This window comes from Babylonia areolata, chromosome 9, assembly GCF_041734735.1.
Source record: "Babylonia areolata isolate BAREFJ2019XMU chromosome 9, ASM4173473v1, whole genome shotgun sequence".
Taxonomy (NCBI): Eukaryota; Metazoa; Mollusca; class Gastropoda; order Neogastropoda; family Buccinidae; genus Babylonia; species Babylonia areolata.
The window spans coordinates 23,288,021-23,314,507 of NC_134884.1; the positions used below are offsets into that span (position 1 = coordinate 23,288,021).

At 40.5% G+C, this 26,487-nt stretch overlaps 1 protein-coding gene across 5 annotated transcripts in view; it reads right to left on the reverse strand.

Moving 5' to 3' along the window:
- LOC143286140 (dynein axonemal heavy chain 5-like) overlaps window positions 1-26,487 on the reverse strand; it is a 118,939-nt gene that overhangs the window by 14,283 nt on the left and 78,169 nt on the right. For 4 of the 5 annotated variants that reach the window (XM_076593740.1, XM_076593739.1, XM_076593742.1 and 1 more), the window contains 19 exons: window positions 25,396-25,642; window positions 24,557-24,834; window positions 23,995-24,210; window positions 22,671-22,901; window positions 21,914-22,077; window positions 19,849-19,971; window positions 17,382-17,451; window positions 15,662-15,915; window positions 14,656-14,809; window positions 13,591-13,755; window positions 12,528-12,754; window positions 11,562-11,680; window positions 10,317-10,768; window positions 9,563-9,778; window positions 6,432-6,569; window positions 5,338-5,465; window positions 4,046-4,214; window positions 2,141-2,296; window positions 1,092-1,430 (listed from right to left, as the gene is read on the reverse strand). In XM_076593740.1, the coding sequence (XP_076449855.1) occupies window positions 1,092-1,430; window positions 2,141-2,296; window positions 4,046-4,214; window positions 5,338-5,465; window positions 6,432-6,569; window positions 9,563-9,778; window positions 10,317-10,768; window positions 11,562-11,680; window positions 12,528-12,754; window positions 13,591-13,755; window positions 14,656-14,809; window positions 15,662-15,915; window positions 17,382-17,451; window positions 19,849-19,971; window positions 21,914-22,077; window positions 22,671-22,901; window positions 23,995-24,210; window positions 24,557-24,834; window positions 25,396-25,642 (3,846 nt within the window). Of the gene's footprint in view, window positions 1-1,091; window positions 1,431-2,140; window positions 2,297-4,045; window positions 4,215-5,337; window positions 5,466-6,431; window positions 6,570-9,562; window positions 9,779-10,316; window positions 10,769-11,561; window positions 11,681-12,527; window positions 12,755-13,590; window positions 13,756-14,655; window positions 14,810-15,661; window positions 15,916-17,381; window positions 17,452-19,848; window positions 19,972-20,628; window positions 20,752-21,913; window positions 22,078-22,670; window positions 22,902-23,994; window positions 24,211-24,556; window positions 24,835-25,395; window positions 25,643-26,487 lie in introns of all 5 variants that reach the window. The other variant, XM_076593741.1, reaches the window with a different exon arrangement.

Genomic DNA, 26,487 nt, shown 5'->3' on the forward strand with positions numbered 1-26,487 from the left:
TATTTTCACTTTTTTCCTACTTTCCTCACAATGCATTTCCTCATGGTTTTGTCCAAGGTGTGACAAAGCATATACAGACTGCATAAAACAAACTTTTCATACAAGAATAACAAACTCTTTCTAAACTCAACAAACAAGCAGCAACTATTCTTTGGAAGATGAACTACGCTCAACAAACCGTAGAACTGATAACATCGACTCTGGCTATCTTACAAATATGAGAGCAAGTCAGAAAACAACATGGGTTGGAAGTGACTAATTTTATGATACTGAAAAGCTTGCAACTGGGGCCCTGAACTTAACTGAAGGGAGAAAATCTTTTTCTTTTTTTAAATTGCAAAAAATGAAAATATGTGTAATACAAAAATACTCCCACTCAAGAAACAATCTTGATTTTCTTCTTTTTCAGCATTCATTGACTGAAACTCCCACATTCACTCTTATGTACAAGTAGGTTTTTACTTGTATGCCCATTTTTACCCTGCCATGTTGGCAACCATTCTCTGTTTTCGGGATGTGTATGCTGGGCAAGTTCTTGTGTCCACGACCCACCGAATGCCGACATGGATTACAGGATCCTTAACGTACATATCTGATCTTCTGCATTTATTTTCACATGAAGGGGGTTGAGGAACCATCAGGGTCTGCACATATCTTGAACTGAGAGATCAGAAAAACCTCCACCACCCTTAACCTACCAGGTTTGCCAAAACTGGGGATCAAACTCAGGACACTCAGGCAAGAATCCAGCCACCACACCCATCAAACCAGATTTTTTTTTTTTTTTTTAAATACAGGGGCAGATATCTAATTAAAAAAAAATATTTAAATTAAAAAAAAAAACAAAAAAAAAACAGGGCAGATTTTTTTGGGTTTTTTTTGGAAAGTACAGGGGCAGATTTTTTTTTTTTAATACTGGCACATATATAAAATGTAAAAAAAAAAAGAAAAAAAAAGTACGGGGGCAGATAACTATAGTATAAAAAAAATACAGGGGTAGATATATATTTTTTTTTTTTTAAAGTACAGAGGCAGATATTAGAAAAAAGTACAGGGGCAGATATTCTTTTAGAAACATAGGGGCAGATCACCTGTTTCTCTGTCAGGATGACCCGGCCAAGCAACTGATCCTCCAGGCCTTTCATGGTAACGGTGAAATCGATGATGGAGGTCCTGGCCGAGATCTCGGGGGTGTAGGAGGGGTTGGGCAGCTTGGTGGTGACGTAGAGGGTGAATCCCTTCAGGATGTCGCACTCCTTGTCACCCACCTTGACCTTGAGGGTGGAGCCCACCTTGATGAAGTTCTTCTCCAGCACGTTGTCCAGGGCAGGGTCCAGCTCTTCCCCTATGTCCTCCAGCAGGAGCGGACGACCGAGTGACATGGAATCCTCCAGGTGTTGGCGGAAGTACTTGTGGTTCAGGGAGGTTACCTGACAATCACACACACACATACGGACAAAGAACGTATATTTTGCCCATGTTTGAAGAAACAAACCAAACAAACAAACAAAAAAAAACATCCCCCAAACAGGAAATTGTTGTGGTGTTGTTCATACACCCATCCTTGCACACCACTGCACTGTTACACAAGCCACATAAAAACACACCCAAAACAATGCACACACTCCATTCAACAAAGACACATTCCAATGCATGCACAACAAAATGCTACACTCACTCATATAGCAATAAATAAATTATCAAATAAATAAATGAACAACTATATAATAAATAAATTAAAAATAATTAAACAAGGGACATTAGAAAACAATTACATAGTTATTTACATGAAATCAAATCAATATTAAAAATATATGAAGCACATAAAAACAAAGAGGACACAAATATTTCCACATGACTGGAGATAAACAATTTCCTACATCATACCTATTAAGCACACATCTCTTTCTGTTTCTCTCTTTCTCATACACACAAACATATACAAAGACAAAAGCACACACTGAAATGCATCTGTCTTATAAAAAAAAAAAAAATTAAAAGAAAGAAAAAACACACACACCAGCACACTCACTGTATCCACATAATAATCATATCAACCAACCAATCAACAACAAAACAAAATTCTTAACAATCCACAAAATGCTCTGTTGTAAACAAATAAACCAAAACATTCACCAACCTGTAACTCGTTCTTCTGCTCGCGGTTCTTGATCCAGATTTTGCCCTGTCCCTGTGGGTCGATCAGGAGGGGGTAACGTGCAGCCTGTGTGACAATGATGCCGTTCTGGGTGGACAGCTCATCGTTAGGCAGGCCCTCCAGGTTCCACTCAGCAACCTGCAGACAGTGACAAGATGACAGTTTTCTTCACCTTCAGTAATATAGTGTTGTTAAAACAAAATTTTTTTTCGTATCATGCTTTTATCATGTATGAAGTGGTCAAACTATTTGATGCATACAAGGCAAAAAACATATCCTGTCGTTATTTACTTCATTTATTTCTAGTAAGAATACAATTCAAAACAAGAGAGGCAAGGCCTTCAAGACTCACTTGTGATACACTTTAAAAAAAATAATTTTTTAATCTTATCCTTAAAATGTGTTCTGTATTTGTTATTATAAAGCTTCAGGTTAAAAAAAAAGAAGAAAAAAAAAGAAGTCCTGACGGCAGATTCGAACCCCACGCATTCGGGTGAAAAGAAACTGTCTTACCCAATACACTATCGTGGCTCCTTTACTGACATTCAAAAATTTAACATTTAAACATGCTTTTTTAAAGGGCGATAAATCTATTGCGGTATTCGCAGTGAGAACGCTGTTTAAATCATATTATTCTGGTGTATCTTGGGCATTCAAAAAATCTTTAAGGGCAACTAATAATTCTTTTTAAGTCCGGGTTAAAGGAGACGTGGCTATCGCCACTATTACAATGCAACATTTAGCCGTTTTCTCTGGATCTAGATACATGTACACTTAGTTACACCCGCCGGGAATGAACAACACGGTAGATTCAATTTCTCTTTTATGTTCATTATAGTTTTATAGTTGATATGAAAATTGAGTATTTTGTTAAACTAGTAACATGTAGAGCCAAGTACAAGTACTTCTAAACGTCGTATGAAGTGAAAAGGACTTCATTTTGAGAAAAGTCAAGACTGGAAATTTTTACGTTTCATAAAGGGTATTAACTCTCATGGTTTATTATTTTTAAATGTGAATTCCGACTGATTTTGTTGATATTTTTATGGCAGTTTGGGGCATAATCCAGTAAGTGATGAGGCGTTCACAAATCTTTCTCTGAATAAATATTTAACGGTCTCCTTCTCCAACTTTCCATCACATGTTATTGTGTATTGTTGATTGAATATAGGATTGAACGGACAGGTCAACAACTTGGAACAAAATGGCGTTCTTTGCGTTCACGAGGAATGTGAGCACGCGCTCTGAATATGTATAAATATGTGTATACAACTGATTTTTGCCCATGACCTTCAGGGCTCAGCCAATAGATCTATAAAGTCCACTCGTGGTATTGATTTTAGTATTTTCCAAAAAAGACCACTTGGGCGAATGAACATAGTGAAAGCCCTGTACACAGAGTAAAACACATAAGCTTTTTATGTACTGAGTATAATTTCAAAATGTAATGTTTAAGATGAGAAAGATCAGTTTAAAGCAATTTAACCCCCTAGCATTAATTACAGATTAATTTCCCTTTTTTACTATCTGCAGCAAGACTTGCACCAGAAATATAACTTCCATGCTTAGCAAAAGAAGTTCCTGTTTGAACAAAAAATGATAAAAATGACTGCTCTTGTTGTTGTGTCAGAATATCAGATCAAAGTGCCAAGTTTAGAGAATAAAAAAAAATATATATATATAACAGTAAATTCAGTTGTATTTGTTTACAAACTCGAGTTTTATGCCAGTCACCCTAATGCAATCCCAATCACACAACAGACGAAGAAACAACTGAACAGTAAGTACTTTATATATACAGGTACAAAATGGTGTGACAAGCACACAATGCAAACACAAACAGAAAGCAGGCATGAAAACAGGAGTAGGGACAGCCACAAGTCTTACTGTGGTCGGGTCAACCAGCATGTCCACAGGGTTCAGCTGAGCTGACAGGGGAATTTTGCGGTTCTTCAGTTCTTTGACCCAGTTTTTACTGAGCAGGATTCGGAAGTCCTGATTGAAGGGTCCTGAGTAGGACAGGAAGCCGCAGCAGATCAGAATGTCTCCAACAAGTCTGCACACACAAACATCAATCGTACATAGACACATGGTCATATGTACAGACATGCCAACCCCTGTCAAGTGTTTGTAGGAACAACCAGGAAATTTGGCAGGAACATTTTGAATTAGGTAGGAACACTCAGACTCCGAGCCACATCAGCAAACGTACAATTTATCTACAAGGCATACAAACACTTGGGCCAGCCTGCAGCACGGTGTAACTGCTATGATTAAGCTGACTGGTCCACTCAATGCTGGTTCAATGTAAACATGCACGCGGTTAGCTGAGCATCATCACGTGAGACCAAGACCCGGCCTCGTGATCAACAAGTTGATAGCATCTTGGTAATGTTACGACAGTAAAGTATGTGACCATGCTATGTAATGGAAAATGCACTTGTTGGAACAATTTTGACATTGGTGTAACATCGGAACAAACTGCAATCAAGCATAACAAAAAGCAGTGAAATCATAACAGTTGGCATCTCTGTATGTATCAAGGTATTATATGTTGCTTAGATATGGGGGTGAGATATGTTGTTTTGATCAAATAGTACCTAATATTCATCCTCATTAAGCATTATGTGTATGAAATATTACTGTTTTTGTCAAAAACATGTGCTGTTTCTCAGTCTCATTTTGAAAATGTCATTGCTACATACACATATGCACCAATACACACACAAAGATCCTGATAAAGTGTACAGATATGGCATGAATCAAAACCATACTGAAAATCATTAAACAAGTAAGCGGATGAGACACAGAACAAAACAGATATATAAGACACTAACAATTCTCAGCTTCATTGCTTATCATTAGAAAAACACAAAGACAAAAAAAAACCAAAAAAAACACACACAATATTTTCTGGTCATAAAGGACACAAGCACATATGGTAATAATTTTTTTTTTTTTAAATGCAGATGTGTACATGCTGGATGTGGTAAATGTGTGGAATTCATTGGTTGGTGAATAGGGAACTGTATGAAGATTCCTGATTGGATGAGCGCAAGATATGGCACAGATGAGACCGGAGCGAGAACCCAACGGAGAGACTGGAGCGGCACTTAATGGTGAACAGGTAACACCATAATACTGGAAGCAAACCATGAAGGTGTGACCATGACACACACCTGCCGATCTGCGCCTTGAACTCCTTGCTCTGTTCTGTCCATCTCTCCTTCTCTCCGGCCAGGCCGTTGATGAGGGTGGAGGCTGCCGTCATCTTGCGACGGCAATTCTCTGCGTCATCCATCAGGGCCTGAAAGCCACCAACACCATACATACTGTGTTGTGTTGTGTTGTGTATAGCAATTGTATTGTACTGAACTGTACAGTATAGTAATACACAGAATTGTATTGTATTGTACTGTATTGTACTGCACCGTAATGTATAAAATTGTACTGTATGGTACTGGATTGTAGTATTGTACTGTAACATATAGAATTCTACTGCATTGTGTTGAATTGTATTGTACTGCATTGTGTTGTACTGAGCTAAATTTTAATGTACTGTAGTGTATAGAACTGTGATGAAATTATTCATATTGCTTAATGTTGTACTGTATTCTACTGTATTGTACTCTATCATTTTCTTGTCCAGATTCCCCGGTGTGACATTCAGGCTGCACTACACAGGAAGAGCACATCACCACAGATAATTACATAATATGTATGACATATGCACACATCTATGCATTAACATACACATCTTTTCTTTCCATCAATTATCACTCTTAGTGAACATAGTAAAACCGAGAAAGAAATCAATGAACAAAAATCATGAAAATTCAATTCTCTCATCCCTGTTGGGGTATATACAGGACAGACATTAATATCATATACATTCCTTTATAGTCATAACCAAGATTGTAAGTCTACTATATACATTCCTTTATAGTCATAGAAAACACAGAAAGTTGACTAAGCAGATTCATTTAGTGATTTAACAAACAATAAAAACATTTCTGAACACCCATTCTAACACATGAAATGGAAGACAACATAAAGATAAAAACATATCACATATCAATCGTTCCCTTCTTTTGAATCTTCCCAACTTTAAACACACACACACACACACACACACACACACACACACACACAGGGCATTTTCCAGGGACCTTCCTAAGGATAGGCGAATGACAGCAGAGCCAGCACAGCAGCCTGAAAGGCACAACATATCACTTAAGGACAAGACATCATGTTGAGGGCAGCAACACCATACCTGTTTCTCAGCCATGGCCTTCTCATACTGGGCTCTCACCACGGCCAGCTCGGCCTCTTTCTCATCCAGCTGGGCCTGTGCTGCATTCAGATCAGCCATGGCCACTTGCAGACGGGCCTCTTGCACAGTCAGGTTGGCCTGCACAGGTCAGGAACGTGTTGGAATACATACACCATTCAACACTAATGTATGATAGTCAGTCGTGTCCAATTATGACCATCAGAACAGCAGAGGAGGCAACTGCTATCCCAACTATCTGGACTAGATTTTAATTATAGTGGAGAGTGTCTTGCCCAAGTTACATCCCCATTCTCTTTGCCAAGAGGGTTTTAGGATGGTAAGTGTTGGAATGGTTCCCAAAAGCCGACTAGCTCCCAAGGCACTAAAAGCCAGTGCAATCTTGCTTCCTAGTCTGAGTCACAGTCCTTCACAAAAGAATAAGCTGTAAATGACTTCCCATCATAATGGAGAAACCATTGATCATACAGCTCTCACTTTGCTGCTGGCCCACATGTAAGCTTATGACAATCTGTGATATACGTTGAGCGTTGGGCCTGCAACACCACAAATGAGAAAACCACAAACTTACTGCGTGAATTAGTGTTGCATTCATTCAAGAGAAAGTTTATAACTACACAATTATGTAGAACGTGTTTTAAATTTTCAGCATCCCTTGCGGAAATGAGTATGATTGTCATCTGTTCAGCGATTAAGTTTGCTGATGAAAGACACACAATGTCACACTACATAACAGACTGCACATCAGGGTGAATACAGGAGACTGTCACACACACCTGTTCAAGGATCATCCTGATGACAACAGAATGGTTAAAGCATTTGAAATTTAATCTGAGGGTCCAAGGTGCAATCCTGGTTTGATTCTGCTGTCAGTGGCTAGAGTATGGCTGCCTATACAGTGGAGTAAAAACTGTCATTCACACAGAACCCCCTTGACAGATACAAGTGAACATGGGAACTGCAGCCAACAAACACAGAGGGAAAGGAGAAAAACAAACAGGATGATCCCTCTGCATGATTTCTCCCCCTTCTAGAAATGCTGACAGATCCTTCACTGAACTCCACCTCCCAGCATTCCACTGTAAAGTGCTGACAGACTTGTCAGGTGGCGTCAGGCTCATCCCTCTGTCTGGTAAATGTGAGTCTTCTAACACCAACCCACCTGACAAAACTCCCGATGAAAAATTAAAAACATAATGGAACAACTCGCTGAACTCTTCAAGGAATCCTTTATTCACCTGTGTGTTGCAAAAAAAAAAAAAAAAAAATTTATAAAAAAATCAATCTTCCATTGCTTTTGTTCTAATGTTCATTAACTACGTTTAAGTTTCAACTTGATCATATTTGACTCTAGTCTTGTGACTGCTGTGATGTCCTCATGTGATGAGAACACATTCATTTTTTTTTTTTTTTTTAAAATTATGAATAAAATTATGTTTCCACAACACATCACTCTGTTACTATCCTGCTGTGCCACTTCTAAAACAGCACTGGCAGATATGTGAACAAGGCAGACATGCAAGAAACACATGCAAGTAAAATGTACAAGTGAGATGAGACACAAAATGAGCAGGACAAACATGAAACAGCACATGGCAGTGACACATCCTCAACAATCAGCGACAAAGACATGTCATGAACTTATGACATCAGGCATGCAATGAGCATAAAAACCACTTGCACTAAAACACAGCATGACTAAAAATACACTCTTGTGGTGGACATATACCATTCAAGAGAGACAGATATACACTCAGCATAGGAACAAGACAAAACCCACACAGTGAAAATCACCTGAACTAAAAAGAAGAAAAAGTGATGTTGTGAACTCTGACGCATTCATTGCCAACTGCCAGTCAGCAGAATTTAAAAAAATGATGGTGTGTCTTACCTAAAGCACTGTCCCAGCTTGTATATGAAGAAAACAAAGGAAAAACAGTTTCAATCTGGAATGATCCAGTTCAATTATTTCTCAAAAAATTAACATAACAATCATACATAAGGAAACATTACACTTGCTCTCTCCCCTCTCTAACACACACACACACACTTCATAATAACAGATATGAAAACAAGGTACATTTTACCTACATAGTGACACTGTTCAACCAAGCATTATGAGTTTTTCATTGTTCTAGGGTGTGTTCTGTTTGTGTGCATGTCTCTCAAGTCCTGCCTCCTCTTCATCACATTTTGTTTGTTTGTTTTTGTTTTTTAATGTCATTTCTATAATATCCAAAGTTGTTTGTTGTTTTTTTTGTGTTTTTTTCGATTAACAGTTGCAGTGGTATGGTAAACTGTCTTCATATGTATGCTAAGTGACATTTTATGTTTAAGATTACAAGGCTGAGATATCAGATTTTTCTCCGTAGACATCCTTAACTCAGATGCCAAACAGTACATTGCTAACTGACAATTTTATATTGATATTTGCTTCTATACCATATTTTTTGCTCTATGAATTTCCAGAAAACAGACACAACTGAACTATGCAAGAAATGGTCCATAAAACTTGCTCTGTCATGGAAATATAAACATTGTTTTCTAATAATCTGATTATAGTGATTCTGGAATCTTGTGAACTGCTCTTCTGTGTGCTGCCCCAATGACTCTTCACAGAGTTAAGGGAGAAGAAGAAGAAAATAATATTTTGATTTACAGGATACTTTCTCTCTTTTAAGAAGGTGGCAGAATGGTTAAGACACTCATCTGCCAATACAGAAAGTGCATGAAGGTCTGGGTTCAAATCCCCCTGTAGCCCTTTCTCCCAAGTTTGAATGGAAAATGAAACTGAGCATATAGTAATTTGGATGAGACGATAAACCGTGGTCCCGTGTGCAGCACCCAATTGGCACACTGAAAAAGAACTGATGGCAAAGAGAGTGCTCTGGCAAAATTCTTCTGCAGAAGAAATCCATCTGATAGGTACACAAATATATATGCATGCACTCAAGGCCTGACTAAACAGCGTTGTGGGTTATGCTGCTAGTGAGGCATCTGCCTAGCAGATGTGGTTTGGGCATATGGATTTGTCTGAATGCAGTGATGCCTCCTTGAGAAACTGAAAACTGAAACTTTCTTAGGATCGTATACCTCCTGGCACTGTGACTCACCTTGAGGGGGAGCACCTCTTTGTTGATGAAGAAGAAGGACGCCATGGCTTTGGTCCAGGACAAAAGACCGGCAACGTTGCCGCACACTTTCTTGGCGGTCTCAAAGTTGTAGTCCTCAGCAACGAAGTATGGCTCCATGAGCTCCACTGTCTCATCGTTGATGGAGTCCTTGGGGAAGGTCATGAGAGACTGCAGGAAGTTGGTGCCTGCCATCAGCTGTAACATGGACACAACACAGCATCAGGTGGGGTTGTGGAGGCACCACTGACGACAGTGACAATTTTCTGCCATCTGTCTCAGTGGTAGACAGACAGATGGCTGTCTCATGGTACAATATTTATGTCTGTTCTCTTGCTGTGCTTTGTTGCAAATGAATGATTGTGATAATAATTGTATGTGAGGTTTGAATTAACTCAGTATTTAAGCATTTTATCATTTCTGTATCAATGCTGAATGACTGTGAGACTGTGATCATTGCATGTGTATGATTGTGATCATTGCATGTGAGGTTCACATCAGTTTAGCATTAAAACGCTTAATCATCTATTTATGAACAGCTTTCTACTGCACACCTCTCCGATCTTTTATCATCATCCCCAGCCAATCAGTGCATTCAGAACAGGAAATTCATACAGATCATTTTCTTTTCACCATTACAATGACACAATTACAGTCACCAAAGGATCAAATGCAAGACTTGCAACTTCTTAAAGACTATACAATTTTTTCCCAAGTGCTGCAGCCCTGCACCCACCTTGAGAGAGTTGCTCCAGGAAGGTTCAAGGAACTCTGGCTTTTCTGCATCCTGCTTGACAGACTTCAGCTTGCTTTGGAACAGGATCAACACACAGTCCATGATGCGCATGATGAGGTGTGGGGGTTTGCCCAGCTTCCTGACAGTGGCAATATCAGCAGGCTTGATGGTGTTCAGCGCAGCTTCCGCCTCTTCCAACGCCGGCCGTGCAGCTTCCAGCTTGCTTTCTGCGATGGTTTTGTCCTTCTCAATGGCGTCGACGATGGCCTGGGCCTTGTCCTTGACCTTCTGCACCTGCTCCTTCACTTTCTCAGCGGCCTGTGCCTTCACGGTGACGTCCTTCAGCACCAGTTCTGCCTTCTGCGAGGCAATGGCCAGCTCCTTCTCTTTGACCGCCAGCTCCTTGCTCAGCTCTGCCACAGCTTCTGACGCCTCAATCAGCTTCTCCAGACCTGGAGCACGCAGTTTCAGTTTCAGTTTCTAAAGGAAGCATCACACATTGTTCAAACAAATCCATATACACTACACTATATCTGCTATGCAGACGCCTGACCAGCAGCATAGCCCAATGCACTATGAAGTCAGGCCTTGTGTGCATGCATATATATTTGTGTATCTACAAAAGTAGGTTTCTTCAACATAATTTTGCAAGAGGACAGCATTTATGTTCCCATGGGTTCTTTTTCAGTGCGCTAAGTGTGTGCTGCACATGGGATTTCAGTTTGTCGTCTCATATTAATGAGTAGATGCTCAGTTTGATTTTCCAGTCAAACTTGGGAGAAAGGGTGAGACCAGGATTTAAACCCACACCCTCACGGACACAGTACTGGCAATTAAGAGTCTTATCCGTTTTGCCACCTTCCTCCTGTACACATACATTATTGTCAAATCAGTCATGGGTACTTCAATCACCTTCCTCAGACCTGGAGTACGCATATTGTCAAATCATTCTAAGGTAAAACACTCAAATAAACTAGGAAGTTTTGATTAACAAGGGAAAAAAGCAACTTCAGGATGTTTGCTACTTACACAAACAAGCTACAGGTCTGAAATGGACAATGACCCACTATGTCTGCCATTGAGATATCTATGGAATTGAGGCTGGATCTATGGCACCGACAAAAAAAGACTTGTAAAATTCAGCAGGATTCTGTCTAACATTCACTGCCATGTTCATGTAGGCATCCCCACTTGCCAGCTGTTAACAACACCACAGAATGAACTAGCTGTACAGTCAGTGCCAACCTGTGTTCATGCGCTGGGCCATCTCTCCAATTTCATTCTTCTTCATCTGGTAGACTGTCTTGTAGCTGTTGATGAAGGACAGGTAGGACTTGGGAGTCACATGCGTAGAGCGGCGGTACCTGTTACACACACACAACAAATAACACCACTTGAACAATGACTTCAAAATAGGTGTGCTCCTCTGCTAATTCTTATACGATCAAGCTTATACTGTTGACAGAGGTCTGTATTGCTTTAACAGTCAATACACTGTTGATATCATCTTGTAATGTTGATAGCTGTGTGTCTTGCTTTAAAAGTTAATGTTCTGTTGACAGTGGCTTATTCTGCAGTCAACCATGTGTCAAATATATGCACTGTACCTTTCATCAAAAACCATCTTAAAATCTCAGCCTGTGCAAGTCAAGAAACAAAAGCATAAAGATGATGTGAAAGGGAACAGCTTGAAGAGGAATAACATGAGTCCAGAACAAGAGCTGCAAGAACACTGGGTCATCCATGGAGTTTGTCCAGACTTGTTTTGCCTGCGTTCACTGGACATGTCTGTTCCAACACATAACACTGTTCCCTTTCATGTCATTGGTCACTTTCATTCCTGGCTGAAATGACCACAAAACAAGAACTGACAGCTGGATAGAAGCAGTTTGACAAAATCTGCATCAGATTATTCTCTTTCTTGTGTGGTAGATTATGTTCATTATACTGTTCACTGTTATATTTATTGTGTTCTTAAGTTTCTGAAACTTTATGGTAACTCATAAATGATTCAGATTAATTGATTCAACTAAAAAAACCAGTTTTCAAGAGAAAGGTTTTCAAGTCAATGAATGTTTTACCTCACATAGTATAACCATGCAAAAGCCCTCCACAATGATGAAGAACTCAAATCCCACACAGCAGCACAAGTGTACATACAGAAGGTCACAGTGTACTGCGGGGACAGCAAGGTGGAACTGAACCTCTCACCTCTGGAAGTAGTCGATGCAGCTCTCAGCCACTCCGTCATGGATGATGCCCATAGTCTGAATCACCTGCTTCTTCACCTCAGCGCTGCAGACGATCTCAAATTCAGACAGGAAGTGGTCGGCCACAGCGATGAGGGCATCCTTGGGCCAGCGCTGGAACCAGTCCATGGTGCAGCCTGAGATCAGCCCGGGGAACTTGAGCGCCCTCTGTCGGAACTTCTCTCCCACCTGCAATCCAAACACATGTGGTTATTCATCACTGTTATCTATTCATTATTATCAGTGCTGCTTATAGCCCGACCCACCACACAGAGCATGAAGCACTTAGTATCCATCATCTAGAACCTGGAGGAAAATAATGAACATCTTACGGGGGAAAAAAATGGCACAAGTACAGCTATATTCACTGAGTAAGCATCAACAATTGAAGTATTTCAAAGAACAGTCAAATTTTGAAGCCTCTGTGGATTCCACTCGTGTGGTTTTCTTTTTCAAACAAAAATTAATGCAGAGTGAAACATCCTGTTTCAACTGGTCATCGACCACGTAACATTCCGAGTACAAAATATAAATCTCCAAATAAACTTCACTGGTTATATTTTCTGTGTGTACAATATGGCAAGCATGCTTCTGCCATGTGCTAAAAGTATGGCAGGTGAAGTCCTTGATGGGTTCAAGCTGATCAGGATTTTATCACTAGTTTTCTTGTGTTACACAGCCAAGATAACAAGTCTGTGTGAAATGACTGCTTGCAGTACAAAAATATCCCATGCATTTGTCTACACTGTATGCAGTCAAGAACAACTTAATATTGTGTTTATGTAAGCTTCTTCACAACCATGAATTCAAGACCTGACACTCAATAAAACCTTTTTATCTTGCATGAGAACTTGAAAGTGACATTAATAAACACAGACCAGGACAAGTGGAATGATAGATATATATTGTAAAATCACAAAATACAAACACACACTCACACACACACACACACAACACGCACACACACACATGAACACACTTATACACACACACATGTATGCATGCAAAGCACCACAACAGCTTACCGGTGAAAAGCACAGAGTGACGTGCAAGTTGGTGCGAACTCGAGAGAGATAGTACTCGTACAGGTTTTCATTGGACGGTGGTCGCCTGGGGAACTCCTTCTTCATGACAGGCACCAGCTCACCCAGAATCTCGTCCATCTCGTCACGGGCAAACAGGTTGGCCACCTGCAATCAGTCCCCACTCCCCTGTACCATCCTACATAATTCACGTCAAACGACAGGTGAAAAGAGACCCAAACAATGTACCAATCAAACAAAACAATATATCAGTCATAGAAAGCACTGCCTCAGAAAAACAACAACACAAACTCTCATTCTTTGGGGCTGATCAACCCATTAACATATTCTGACTCACTCCACTGAAATGGTCAACTGTTCAAACATATATATATATATATATATATATATATATATATATATATATATATATAAAACTACTGATGAGAGTCCACCAGTATTAGTTATGTTATTTCAATGAATGCCAACAGTACTGTTTTGTCATATTATTCAAATGACTTAGACAATGCTCACTGGCTGACTTATGTGTTTATGTAGTATCTGAAAGTTACAGAAAAATGAACTGTTCCGAAAATACAAGATATATCTACAATGATTTGAAGTCATAATAATGAAAATACAAAATACATACCAATGCTGATTTCAAGTTATGGTGTGTCTTTGTTGACCTGGAGTCATAATATCGAAAATGCAAAATATGTCTATGTTGATCCCGTCATAACAATAATAATAATGACAAAGAACATATCTTTGTTGATCTGGAATCCTATCACTGTTGTTCCAAAGCATATAGTGATGAATGATGAATGATATGGATACCTATATAGCACCTGTCCATGTTCGGACACCAAGCTTTGAGTACTTCACAAACACAGGGTCATTTGCACAACAGGCTGCCTACCTGGGTAGAGCTGACTGACGGCTGCCATTGGGTGATCACAATTCGTTTCCTCTGTCATTCCATCAGATTTCAGGCACACACACATACACACTCAGACAGACATGTAACAGAGCACACACACAGAGGGGAGAGAAATGTTAACTGACCACTCCAGAGGACAGCATGTTGTTGAGGTACTCCAGGAAGCCCTCGTCCTTGATCTCCTGGTCGGTGAAGATGAAGGTGATGCCCTTCCCCTCCTGGCCGGCCGTGCGGTACAGGTACTTCAGGTCCTCCAGCAGGTTGGTCACGTTGTACGACCTGCAGGGCACACCAACATCCACCTGTCACCATTCTGAACCGCGATAAGATGAAAAATGACTCACCTCACTTCACCTATGCCTGTTGCTCTGTCTGGACATAGCCCACCAACAAGTGTTCTCTAGCCATCCAAGTCCTGTGCCAGTCGTTAATACATGACTGCTGGGTCTATGAAGCTTACACATTGAGAAAGTCTTTAAAGAAAATGTAGGTTGTAAATATGTTACTTTATATATTTTCTCTGTTTTCATCAGTCTATAGCTTTCTTCTTCATCTTCTTCTCACTGGTTTACTGTCTATTCACTAGAAGTGACAAGGTGGTTTATAAACACAAATTCATTCGTTGTCAGCATACACAAATACACATATTGTGTGTGGAGGGGAGGTGCAGGTAGGGGTAAGGAGGCTGACAGAGAAAAAATAAAGGAAGCCAACAGTGGAGTGGTGGGTGGAGGAGATATTAATCATATTACCAAAGGGAAATTTTATGAGTTTCCTACTACAGAATGGAACATGACCTCAGCAACTGATATCACAAAACTGCTGGGAATCATACAAGGCAAATGGAGAAAAAAAATCACTGAAAGAGAGAGGAGGAGATATATATATCTGCCTATGTCTGAGAGCAAATAACTGACTGGGAGAGAGAGAGAGAGGAGGGGTGCAGTATTTCAAAAAAATCAAGTTGCTTAGAACCCAGCAGACCACAAAAAAAGGGCCATTTCAGACCTGAGGGGCTAGAGAAAACAGAACATAACAACAACAACAAATTCAGCATCCCACAAAAAATAAAAAAACAACAACACACATTCCCCCAAAGCAACCTAGAGCCCTCTGACAGTCAGTCAGCACCTGGTGAGGGTGATCTGGAAGGTCTTGTAGCCAGCGATGAAGGAGGACAGGCGGGTCAGCGACTGTTTCCCCGACCCCCCAACACCCACCAGAAGGGCGTGGCCACGCGGGGTGCGGATGATGCGGGAGATCTTCAGCAGGTGGATCATGGCATCCTTGAAGAACACCAGGTCCATGCCAGCCCCCCGGATGCTCTCGTTGTACTGCTGCAGGAAGAAGAGCAGCCGCTCCTCCAGCTGATCAAAGCTGTCGATCTGTTCACAGACAGGGACAGAGTGAGTCAATACAGCTGTTGATCTGTTCACAGACAGGGACAGAGTGAGTCAATACAGCTGTTGATCTGTTCACAGACATGGACAGAGTGAGTCAATGCAGCTGTTGATCTGTTTACAGACATGGACAGAGTAAGTCAATACAGCTGTTGATCTGTTTACAGACATGGACAGAGTGAGTCAATACAGCTGTTGATCTGTTCACAGACAGGGACAGAGTGAGTCAATACAGCTGTCGATCTGTTCACAGACAGGGACAGAGTGAGTCAATACAGCTGTTGATCTGTTCACAGACAGGAATCAGAGTGAGTCAATACAGCTGTTGATCTGTTTACAGACAGGAATCAGAGTGAGTCAATACAGCTGTCGATCTGTTCACAGACAGGGATCAGAGTGAGTCAATACAGCTGTTGATCTGTTCACAGACAGGGATCAGAGTGAGTCAACAGAGCTGTCGATCTGTTCACAGACAGGGATTGGGTGAGTCAGCACCAACTGCATGTGTCCTGGGGTGGGTTGAATGAGCGAACTTAGCAGCGCTAAGTGTGCTTACTGTTAAGAATGTTCCCAACTCCACGGTAAACTCCATATACTTAGGAACATTCATAACTCTAAGTAAACATAGCACTGCAAAGATCTCATGCAACCCGCACCTGGACTAGCTCTCATATTTTTTCATGCCTTTATCATTTAGTGATGTGCAGAGTAGACCCTATTTTGGGCGGGGACTGGATGTAAAAAAAAAACCCACAAAAAACCAACACAACACACCAGTGCTTATCTATTATCCTCAGAAATACAGAATCTTGTCTTATATTGTTTGTTTTTGTAGTTCTCTCACTGTGGTTTGATGTCACCCTAAAAAAACACAATTAAAAGTTGCCTCAAAATGTTTATAATTAATTTTTCAAAGCAACCAAACTCCTCAGAATAAATGTAACTGCAGCTCTGTTATTTCACACTGAACAAACTATGGTATTACCTGTAAGAAAAATGACAGAAAAGTGTCAGCTCTTGTTGGTAATATGATGGAGGAAACTATTTTGCATTAACAAGACAGAAGAAGATGAATATGACAATAAAATAACATGTCACTCTCTGGCATGTCAACATAAAATTCCCCAAGCACTGCTTACAAATTATGGTAAAATACCTTACAGCAATATAAATACAAAGCTTCCCAAGAGCCTTTCACAAAATGTAAAATGTCTCACAGCATGGCTGTATGCCTGCATTATGTGGTGTGTGTGTGTGTGTGTGTGTGTGTGTGTGTGTGTGTGTGTGTGCATGTATACATTTGTATACATGTGTATGTGCATGTGCAGTAGAGAGAGCTAGGTATTTGCCATCATGACAGAGGGGGTCCGCGACGTATGTATCATGAAAAACGTCCTCCAATCTATGAAGAAAACAGACATTACAAGACTGAAAGAAACCCCTTTGCTTACTGGTTCATAGATCCTGGGCATGTCAAAATCGACATCTTCCCCTTCCTCTCCCGTGGGCTCTGGGGCGTCTCTGACAGAGACAGGACACACCATGTTACTTCACTGCTCTGGGCACCACCATCACAAACACTGGATTTCTGCATCGTTTCTACGTATAGTTACAATAATAATTTAATGACAAGGCTTGTGAAGGCAACACACACACACACACACAAACACACACACATGCACATGTACACACACACACACGTGCGCACACAATCATAGATACATACATACATACACACATACATAAAATAAAAATACAGCATTTAACATCCACACTTAATGTTCATTACAGTGCAATACAAATAATATCAATTAAGAATTCTGTTTTTTGTGTGTGTGTGTGTTTGTTTGGTTTTTTTTCCAAACTGGCTTTTTGATTTTAAAAACATTTCATAGGTAAAGGTAAAAAGTGAACATGTGTTTGATATTCTAACGTTTCAAACCAATCTTCATGAAAAAAATAAACATTCTTAAGACATGCATTTACAATATATCGCATTTCAATTCAATAAAAGCTTACATCACCATGAACCAGTATCATATATAGATAACAGAGGGATAGACAGTAAGTGACAGACAGAGAGAGAGAGAGAGAGAGAGTGTGTGTGTGTGTGTGTGTGAGTGTGTGTATGTGTGTGAGAGAGAGAGAGAGAGAGAGAGAGAGAAGGATTGAGACAGACCAGAAACACAGTGAAAACAAACAAAAATTTAAACAGAATAAAACAACAAAAATCAAAAAATAAAAGCAAGGAAAAAGAAGACAAAAAAATTCAAATCACATCTAAAAAATATGAAAGATAAGAAAATGCACAGAACAAAAGAAGCTTTTCTTCAAACACTACAGGCGTCACTTCAACAAGACATCTGGATAACCAAATCTATATCACAGCCACATCTAAAAAAAAGGAATAGACAACTGGTTTTATCAAAGAAAACAAAAAGTTGACTAACCATCTACAAAATCAACAACAAAAAACATGTACTCTCCACAAAAGGCTGAGCTCACATTCCTGAACAACAGCACCTGCCCATGTTTTACTCACAGCTCAAACCTCTCCAATGTCTGGCTGGTGGGTTTCAGTGCTCAGAAGGCACTGGTCACTGCAGCCAATTTCTCTTAACTACAAACTGATGCTTGGGTCACATGGACCATGGAACCTCCAGCCAGAGTCCCCGTCCCTTGTGACAACTTGCTTTTTTTTTTTTTTACTATTCTGTTCCTTTTTTTTTTCCTTCTTCTTCTTTTCCTCTCTTTGTGTTGTGTTGCATTGCGATGCGTTGCGTTGCATAGTATTCTATTGTACTGTATTACTCTTTTTCTCACAACAGATTTCTGTGTGTTAAATTTGGGCTGCTCTCCCCAGGGAGAGCACATCGCTACACTGAGAGTGCCACCCGTTTTTTTGTTTTTTTTCTGCCTGCAATTTTTATTCTTTTTCCTATCAAAGTGGATTTTTCTACACAATTTTGTCAGGGACAACCCTTTTGTTGCCATGGGTTCTTTTACTTGCATTAAGTACATGCTGCACATGCAAACTCTGTTTAACCTCTCATCCAAATGACTAGCATCCAGACCACCACTCAAGGTCTAGTTGAGGGGAAGATTTGAACCAGTGCACTCAGATTCTCTCGCTTCCCAGGGGGTTGCATTACAACTAGGCCAACACTCCACTCCACTTTCTATTTCCCGTCTGTTCCCATTTCTGTGTTGTTCCTCCCTACCCCTGAACTCTCGTCCACCGTCCACCATCCACCCTCCCCCAACATCATTTTCACAACAATCTCCTTCAATCCTCTCCTCACTCCCCTTATTTCCAGTCTGCATCCTTACCCACCACCTTCCTCAATCCGTGTCAATCCCTCTCTCTTTTCCTTTAGCCCCTCCCTTCTCCTTTTTCCCTCCATCTTCTTTCCCTTCCCTTCTCCCTTCTCTCCCTCCCCTGACTTATTTCCTCCTGACCCAGCCTGTTGTCAAATATGATGCAAAACTGTGGGATCTTAACGAAGCGTCCTGGCAATACCATAAAGGTGTATTTATTTGCTCTGAATAGGTTTTTAGGGGTTGAAATGCAAACACCTGGTGATTTTATGTAAGCAAGACATTTTATCTGTGATCTGTAATGACTTCATGATCTGTTGAGTTCATTATGGTCATTATTCAAATGCAGAAACTATGCTCCTGTTTTCCATGTACCCCATAAGGGGCAATAACCTTATATGAATAAATGTTTCATTCATTCAATTCATTCATTCATTCTCCGACTGACAAAACTGGCTGCTCACTGCTTTTCTCATTCCCACACTTTCATTCCTTTTTAAAAAAAAAATTCTTCATCACAATCAGCCAACTGGTCATCATTCTTTTCTTATTTTTCTCTCTTTTCCTTTCCATTGCAGAAGTCAGGGAGACTGTAAATACCTGAGGAAGTCACAGAAGTAGGGATTGGTTGAGACCATTTCGTGGTGCTCTTCACTCAACTCTTCCCCAACAACACGGCGCAGGGTCTTGTCAAACCAGTGAAGGTCATCCATTGTCACACACCTAGGTGAAGTCACGTGCAGTGTAATCACTCAGGCAAAACACATGCATGTTGAAAAAATGAGAGTGAGAGAAACCTCTAGTAAAAAAACTGAAAGCAAAAGAAAAATGCACACAGTACAGTAGTGGCATTTGTGCCAAAACAGAAAATCACGTCTAGAAAAGAAACAAATGCTTTTATCGATTGTGGTTTTTGTTAGAATCATTTAGTTAAACTGCCTTTGTTTCATACCTATAACAAATGCTACATTTCTTTGAGAATCTTTTTTTTTCCATCTGGCAGCAAAATCTTTCGACAGGAAGTTAATGGAAGAAGTTTGATTTCCACATTATGTAATTTTACTCTATGCAATTTCAATCGAACAATTCTTCAAATTCTCTTTTACTGCTGTGGAAATCACTTCAGATTTGATAAAAGCATTTGTGATCAATGTGCCAAAATGCAGCAAAGTGTCAAAAAATGTCACACAAGTGGTTAAAGCTAACTTCACACAATTCCTGGTGATGAATTCTACAAATCGCACACAGCACAAAACAAACAAAAGCAAAAGAAGCAAAATAAAATAAGGAAGAAAAACCAGCTGCAACAGCTAACTGAAGTCTAGAACAGAATAATCAGCACAAAGGCAGCTGAGCTAATAGGCTGGGAAAGTCTGGTACCTGAGAAACTCAACAAAGTAATGATAGGGTTCTGTCGTCTTGCCTAACTCTTCACCCAAATCCTCCGTTGCCACTCGAGTCATGGTTTTGACCAACCACTGTGTGTCCTCCACTATTGTGAATCTAGAACAGTCCTTGTGTATAAAAGCCAGATCATGGGTCACAAAACATCAAGTCAACAACCAACACTGTGATGAGGTTACAGGTGCAGATTACACACCCAGTGCCTGTAGAGGGTTAACCGGTCAGGTGCTGATTTCACTGCAGGACACTGTGCAGAACACCAACTACCTGAGAAACTCAGTAAAGTAATGAAATGGCTCAGTCATCTTGGCTAACTCCTCACTCAGGTTCTCTCCCACCACCCGCACCATTGTCTTGACAAACCAGTTCAAATCTTCCACAAGCGTAAATCTAAAGACATCACAAACACAGGCAACATCAACCATTTTTGTAACCATCTATATTTTCGGCACCTTTTTTCTGCAAGAGAAGAACAAAATGAGAATGTGAGAGTGTTCTTCACAAAAATAATGGTGACTGTTTCCACACCACAGCACATTCATCAGCGCAGCCATTTCTGTGAGACCTCCCCTGGATGGCCTGGAAATAGGCTAAAAAACATGGAGTGTTTTGTGAGGGGATGATTAAGTGACACATTTTTTCTGGTCAACATTTCATGCACCATTATTCAGAACACTGCCCAATTTATGAAATGGTGGTCTTAAGCTTAGAAATAAATGCTGTATAGATTTCTGTGATTAGTTTGTTTGTTTTTTAAACTGATGCCAGGGTAAACAGTCTTAAAATAACAACAGCAATCATCTCTGAACAACTATAACCACATTGTTCTCATAATCATAACGGAATTGCTTATGTTTTGTTCTTTACATAGTAATGACAATAACCACATTGTTCTCATAATCATAACAGCATTGCTTATGTTTTGTTTTTTAAACAGAAATGACAATAACCACATTGTTCTCATAATCATAACAGCATTGCTTATGTTTTGTTCTTTAAACAGTAATGACAATAACCACATTGTTCTCATAATCATAACAGCATTGCTTATGTTTTGTTCTTTAAACAGTAATGACAATAACCACATTGTTCCCCTGAAACTCTCATAATCATAATGACATTGCTTGTTTTTGTTCTTTACATAGTAAAGACAAGTCACCTAACTGATGAAACAACACTGACAACTCATTGATTAACCAGTACAACGAAGCCTGTCAGGAGTTAAATGCCACAACCCCCAAAGCCCCAACCCCACTGATACCTGTCTGCGATGACTCGGCAGCATTCGTGTTTCCATAGGTGCATGAGAATCTTCTCCGAAGTGACTGTGGAGGAGATTGTTTTCAGCATGCCTTGCCAGATGCGCGACAGATCACGCAAGTTGAAGATGTAGTGGAACTTGGCTGGGGTGGGCAGCATTTTGATCTGCAGCAAATCTCACGTTTCACTTTCTTTGTCACTGCTTTTTTAATAATAAATATTTGTAATAAGCGAGTCAATACATTTTTTTTTCAATTGTGCAAATCAAAGACAAGCACATGAAGAAAGACTTACCCATTTTCATCTTTTATTTTTCAACACCTCAGTATACTTGTCAATGAATGTACACATAGCATGTGCATGAATATGACAATATGCCTATTTCTAAATGAACATGAGTGTGTGTTTGCCTGTGGCTTTTGTTTGCTTCTGAGTGCAGGTATGCAAATTATGTCCACATGTCTAAGTGCTTGTACATGGGTGTGTGTGTGTCTCATTCTTTGTAGGAGAGAGAGGGAGGGCACATGAGGGAGTGTGAGTGAGTGACAGCGAGAGAGAGAAATGTGTGTGTGTATGTGTGTGTGTGTGTGTGTGTGTGTAAGTGGTGTGTGTGTGTGTGTGTGTGTGTGTGCGTGCATACACAAACACTTGCACCTTCCATGTGAGTGCCTAAACACATCAATTCAGCTCAACATTCTACTACCTGTACCCAGTGCACTGAAGGAGAACGACACACACACAGTGAAGCCCACACTGACCTTGGTGAGCTGCCACAGGCGTCGGGTGATGGGCACCAGGCGCTTGACCAGGTCGATCACAGGGTCCTTGAAGCCCCGCTCTTTGCAGAAGTGGCCCTGGCCGATGATGGAGAAGATCTTGTCAATGGACGTGTTGGACGGCAGGGTGCAGTTGTAGATGACAAACTGTCGCTTCAGACGCTGGGGAATGTCATTGCGACCTCCGCCGGGCTGGATCATGGCAGCCAGGAACTGCACAAAGGTGATGACAAAAACAACATTGTGTCACATGTATGAAGAGTGAAAGTTATAACAAAAACATTGTTGTGTCACATGTATGAAGAGTGAAATTTATAACAAGAACATTGTTGTGTCACATGTATGAAGAGTTAAAGTTATCATTAAAACGTTGTGTGTCACATTTATGAAGAGTGAAAGTTACGACAAAAAACAGCGTTGTGTCACAAATTATAGACGGATAATGCTGGGTCAGATGTGATATAAGTCACAGATCATGGACACACAGTATTTCAGATATAAAGCACACAAGTGATGACAAAAACAACATTGTGTGCCACATGTATGAAGAGTGACTGATCTTAAAGAAACACTGTTTGACATACAAAAAAATTATAGACAGACAATAGTGTGTCAGATGTGTGCAAGTCAGACATCAGAGAGACACAGTGTTTCAGATATAGAGCATGGCCAATGGCCAGGATCTGCACACAAGTTATGACAAACGTTATGTCAGTTGCATGTCAAGTGACAGATAATAAAGAAACGTTTCACATAAAATGCGTGTGACACATTACAGACACGCTACACTGTGTCAGATGTACGACAAGCATAGAGACACAATGTTTGACTACAAATTACTTAGACAACACTGTCAGATACACGACAAGTGACAAATCACAAAGACACGAAGTTTCAGATATAAAGCATTAAGAAACTATTATCTGATAACACTGTTTCAAATGTGACAAATCCATCTTCCATCTCTAGGTTTCCCCCAGTGGTTTTCAGAACAGAACTGTTCTTCATGTTCTCTATATTTCAGTCTCTTCAACAAGGAAATTCACATGGTGAACATGCTGATTCACTGTCTTCGGTGTCTGGACTTTGCTCCTCCAAGACCAATCCTTGTTGAACTTTTAACATTCATTCAATGAAACATAACAGATAGTTATACTGAAGCTGTAAGTGTTGCTGCAAACTTTCAAATAAAGTTTACAATCAGCAAGGCCACTCTGATGCTTATTCTGAAAGCAGATAAATCGCAGTACATGTACATATGTAACTGAGCAATACACTGTGTGTATGCCTGACAGGGACCTCTCACCTGCACATCAGCAATAGTGGTGAAGTCTCCAGGTTTCTCCAGGTTGTAGAACCCGCCATTCTCCATCAGCTGTCGCACAATCTCATTGGCCACTTGGTCTCCCCACTCGTTGATGACTGGCATGTTGATGTCATCAATGAACACGGTCATCTTCTTGCCAGCAGGAGGGCCGTAGGTACTGCCCACACGTTTGTCCACGTAGCTTTCAATGGTTCTCTGCACAGATAACAGTCACCAGTCAGTAAAGAGAATCGTAGGTACCTATCTCCTCTTGTCACAAACAAAGGCAAAGTTCTGGACGTGATTCTCTCTTTGGTTTACAGACCTACTTTTGCACAGATTATTATGGACTCAAGTGTTATCAAGAAGCTAGCATGAAAAGTGACTCTCCGGTGTTTCTTAAGTTTTTTGTAACAAACTTTCTCTGGAATTTCCCAGAAGAACAAGTGACTAAAGTGTCATTTCTTTCTGTGCTCTAACTGTGGCATAGTGAGTGGTTGATACATTGTTCCTATCTTTATGGTTTCTTCTCACAGTTGCCTAGAACTGCACCACGACTGACCTGGAACATGAGAGGGGTGGTGGCGGAAGAGAAGTTGACAGACTCGCTGAGGTGGAACTCTGGGTTGTAGAGTCCCATGTAGCCATTGATCATGACGGTCTTGGCTGTACCTTGCTCTCCGATGAGCAGCACAGCCTTGTTCTGTTTGGAGATGATGTCAATGAGAAACTCTGTTCTCTTGTTGTCAACGTTGGGTACCAGGATGGAAGTGTATTCCGGCTCATGGTCTGTGGGGTACACGTAGGGTGTCACCCTATCGTTCCAGTGGGCCCAGTTCCCTGTCACACCAGTCAGCATAGGTCAGAACATTTTGCTTTCTCTGGACAGTGCTTAAAAAGATGAAATTGTAAAATTCTGACTGTACCACAGCATCCTTAATCAATAACTCCAAAATCAATTCTTTAAAAATCCTGAATTTCCACAAGAACTAACATTCCTACACTTATTCTGACTTGTTCGAAACCAAACAAGGTATCCCCTAAACAAAAAACAAAACAAAACATTTCCTGGTTCTGCCCTCTTTTTCTTCCTACCTCCTACTGTCATTAACATCATTTCACACACATTCAACAATACTGTGACTATATTTGTACTTGGTTAGTTTCTTGTCACAACAGATTTCTCTGTGTGAAAAATGAGTTCCTCTCCCCTAAAAGAGCATGTCACCACAATGCAGTACTCCTTATATTTCTCTGCCTCTAAGTGTATTTGTCTCACAATCAAAGATGATTTTTTGACAGGATTGTTTTCAGGGACAACTCTCTTGTACAGAAAAACAACAACAAAAAACAGGCACTGAGAGATAGGGAGCCTGTTTTTTCGATGTTCCCTTTCCTCACCCTCATTATCGACAAAGTAGTCGAACATGGTGGCATCAGAGTCTGCAGGGATGGCGGGCAAGCTGAGGGTGAAGGTCTCTGAGCCTCGGATGAACTCTTCCATCTTGGCACGGTCATCCAACTCGAGGAAGGCACCAACACTCCACATGACGGTGAAGATGTACAGGTGCTCGTAGTGCTGGCGGGTCATCTGGGAATGGTCCTTCTCGTCCTTCAGGGGGATCAGGCCCGTCATCAGCTTGGTGGCCTGCAGAAAGAATGCAAAGAGTTGGTGTGCGTTTGCATTGAATTCATGTCCTCCTTTGAGTGTGCATGTGTCTGAGTTTGTGTCTCAGTTTCAATTTTGAGGATGTGTCAGAGCGTGCAGACAGATCTCTTACGTATCTGCTGTGAAAAAAAAGCAAATGCCTCCATTTCCATTTACCCATATGCTATTTTGGGGCTTGAGAGCCTATCCTGTGTATGAGTGTATATATGTATGTGTGTGTGCATGTGTGTGTGTGTGTATGCGTATGTGTGTGTGTGTCTGCTTGTGTCAAAATGTGTGTGTGTGTGTGTGTGTGTGTGTGTTGAAGTGCATGCCTGCATGCTTGTGTATGTGTGTGCCTGTGCATATTATGCCTGTATATGCATCCATGTACACAATCTATCATTAACTTACAATTCAACACATTAACAAACACATTACCTTACTTAGCTTCCTGCTTCAGTATTGAGATGTTTTCATAAAACCAAACAAATTACAGAACAGAACAAAAAACAAGCACTGTGATGTTTTCAGAACAACACTGTGGACAATAATAATAATATAAAACAGTTGATGATCTGGGGGCCACCATCAGGGAAGAGGAGCACAGACATGTCAGAAATAAGCTGTCAATATTTCCAACACAACATTTTTGGCTAAAAAATAAAATAAAACAAGAGAAAAAACACTACCACCACTTTGCATGAATGTGTGTGTGTGTGTGTGTGTGAAGTGAGGAGGAAAGGGGGCGGAGACATCAATATCAATCAAAACATTCAAAAGGACAAAAAAGGGCAGAAACACAATAAAGTATCCATATCAACCAATCAGAACAGAAGTGAGAG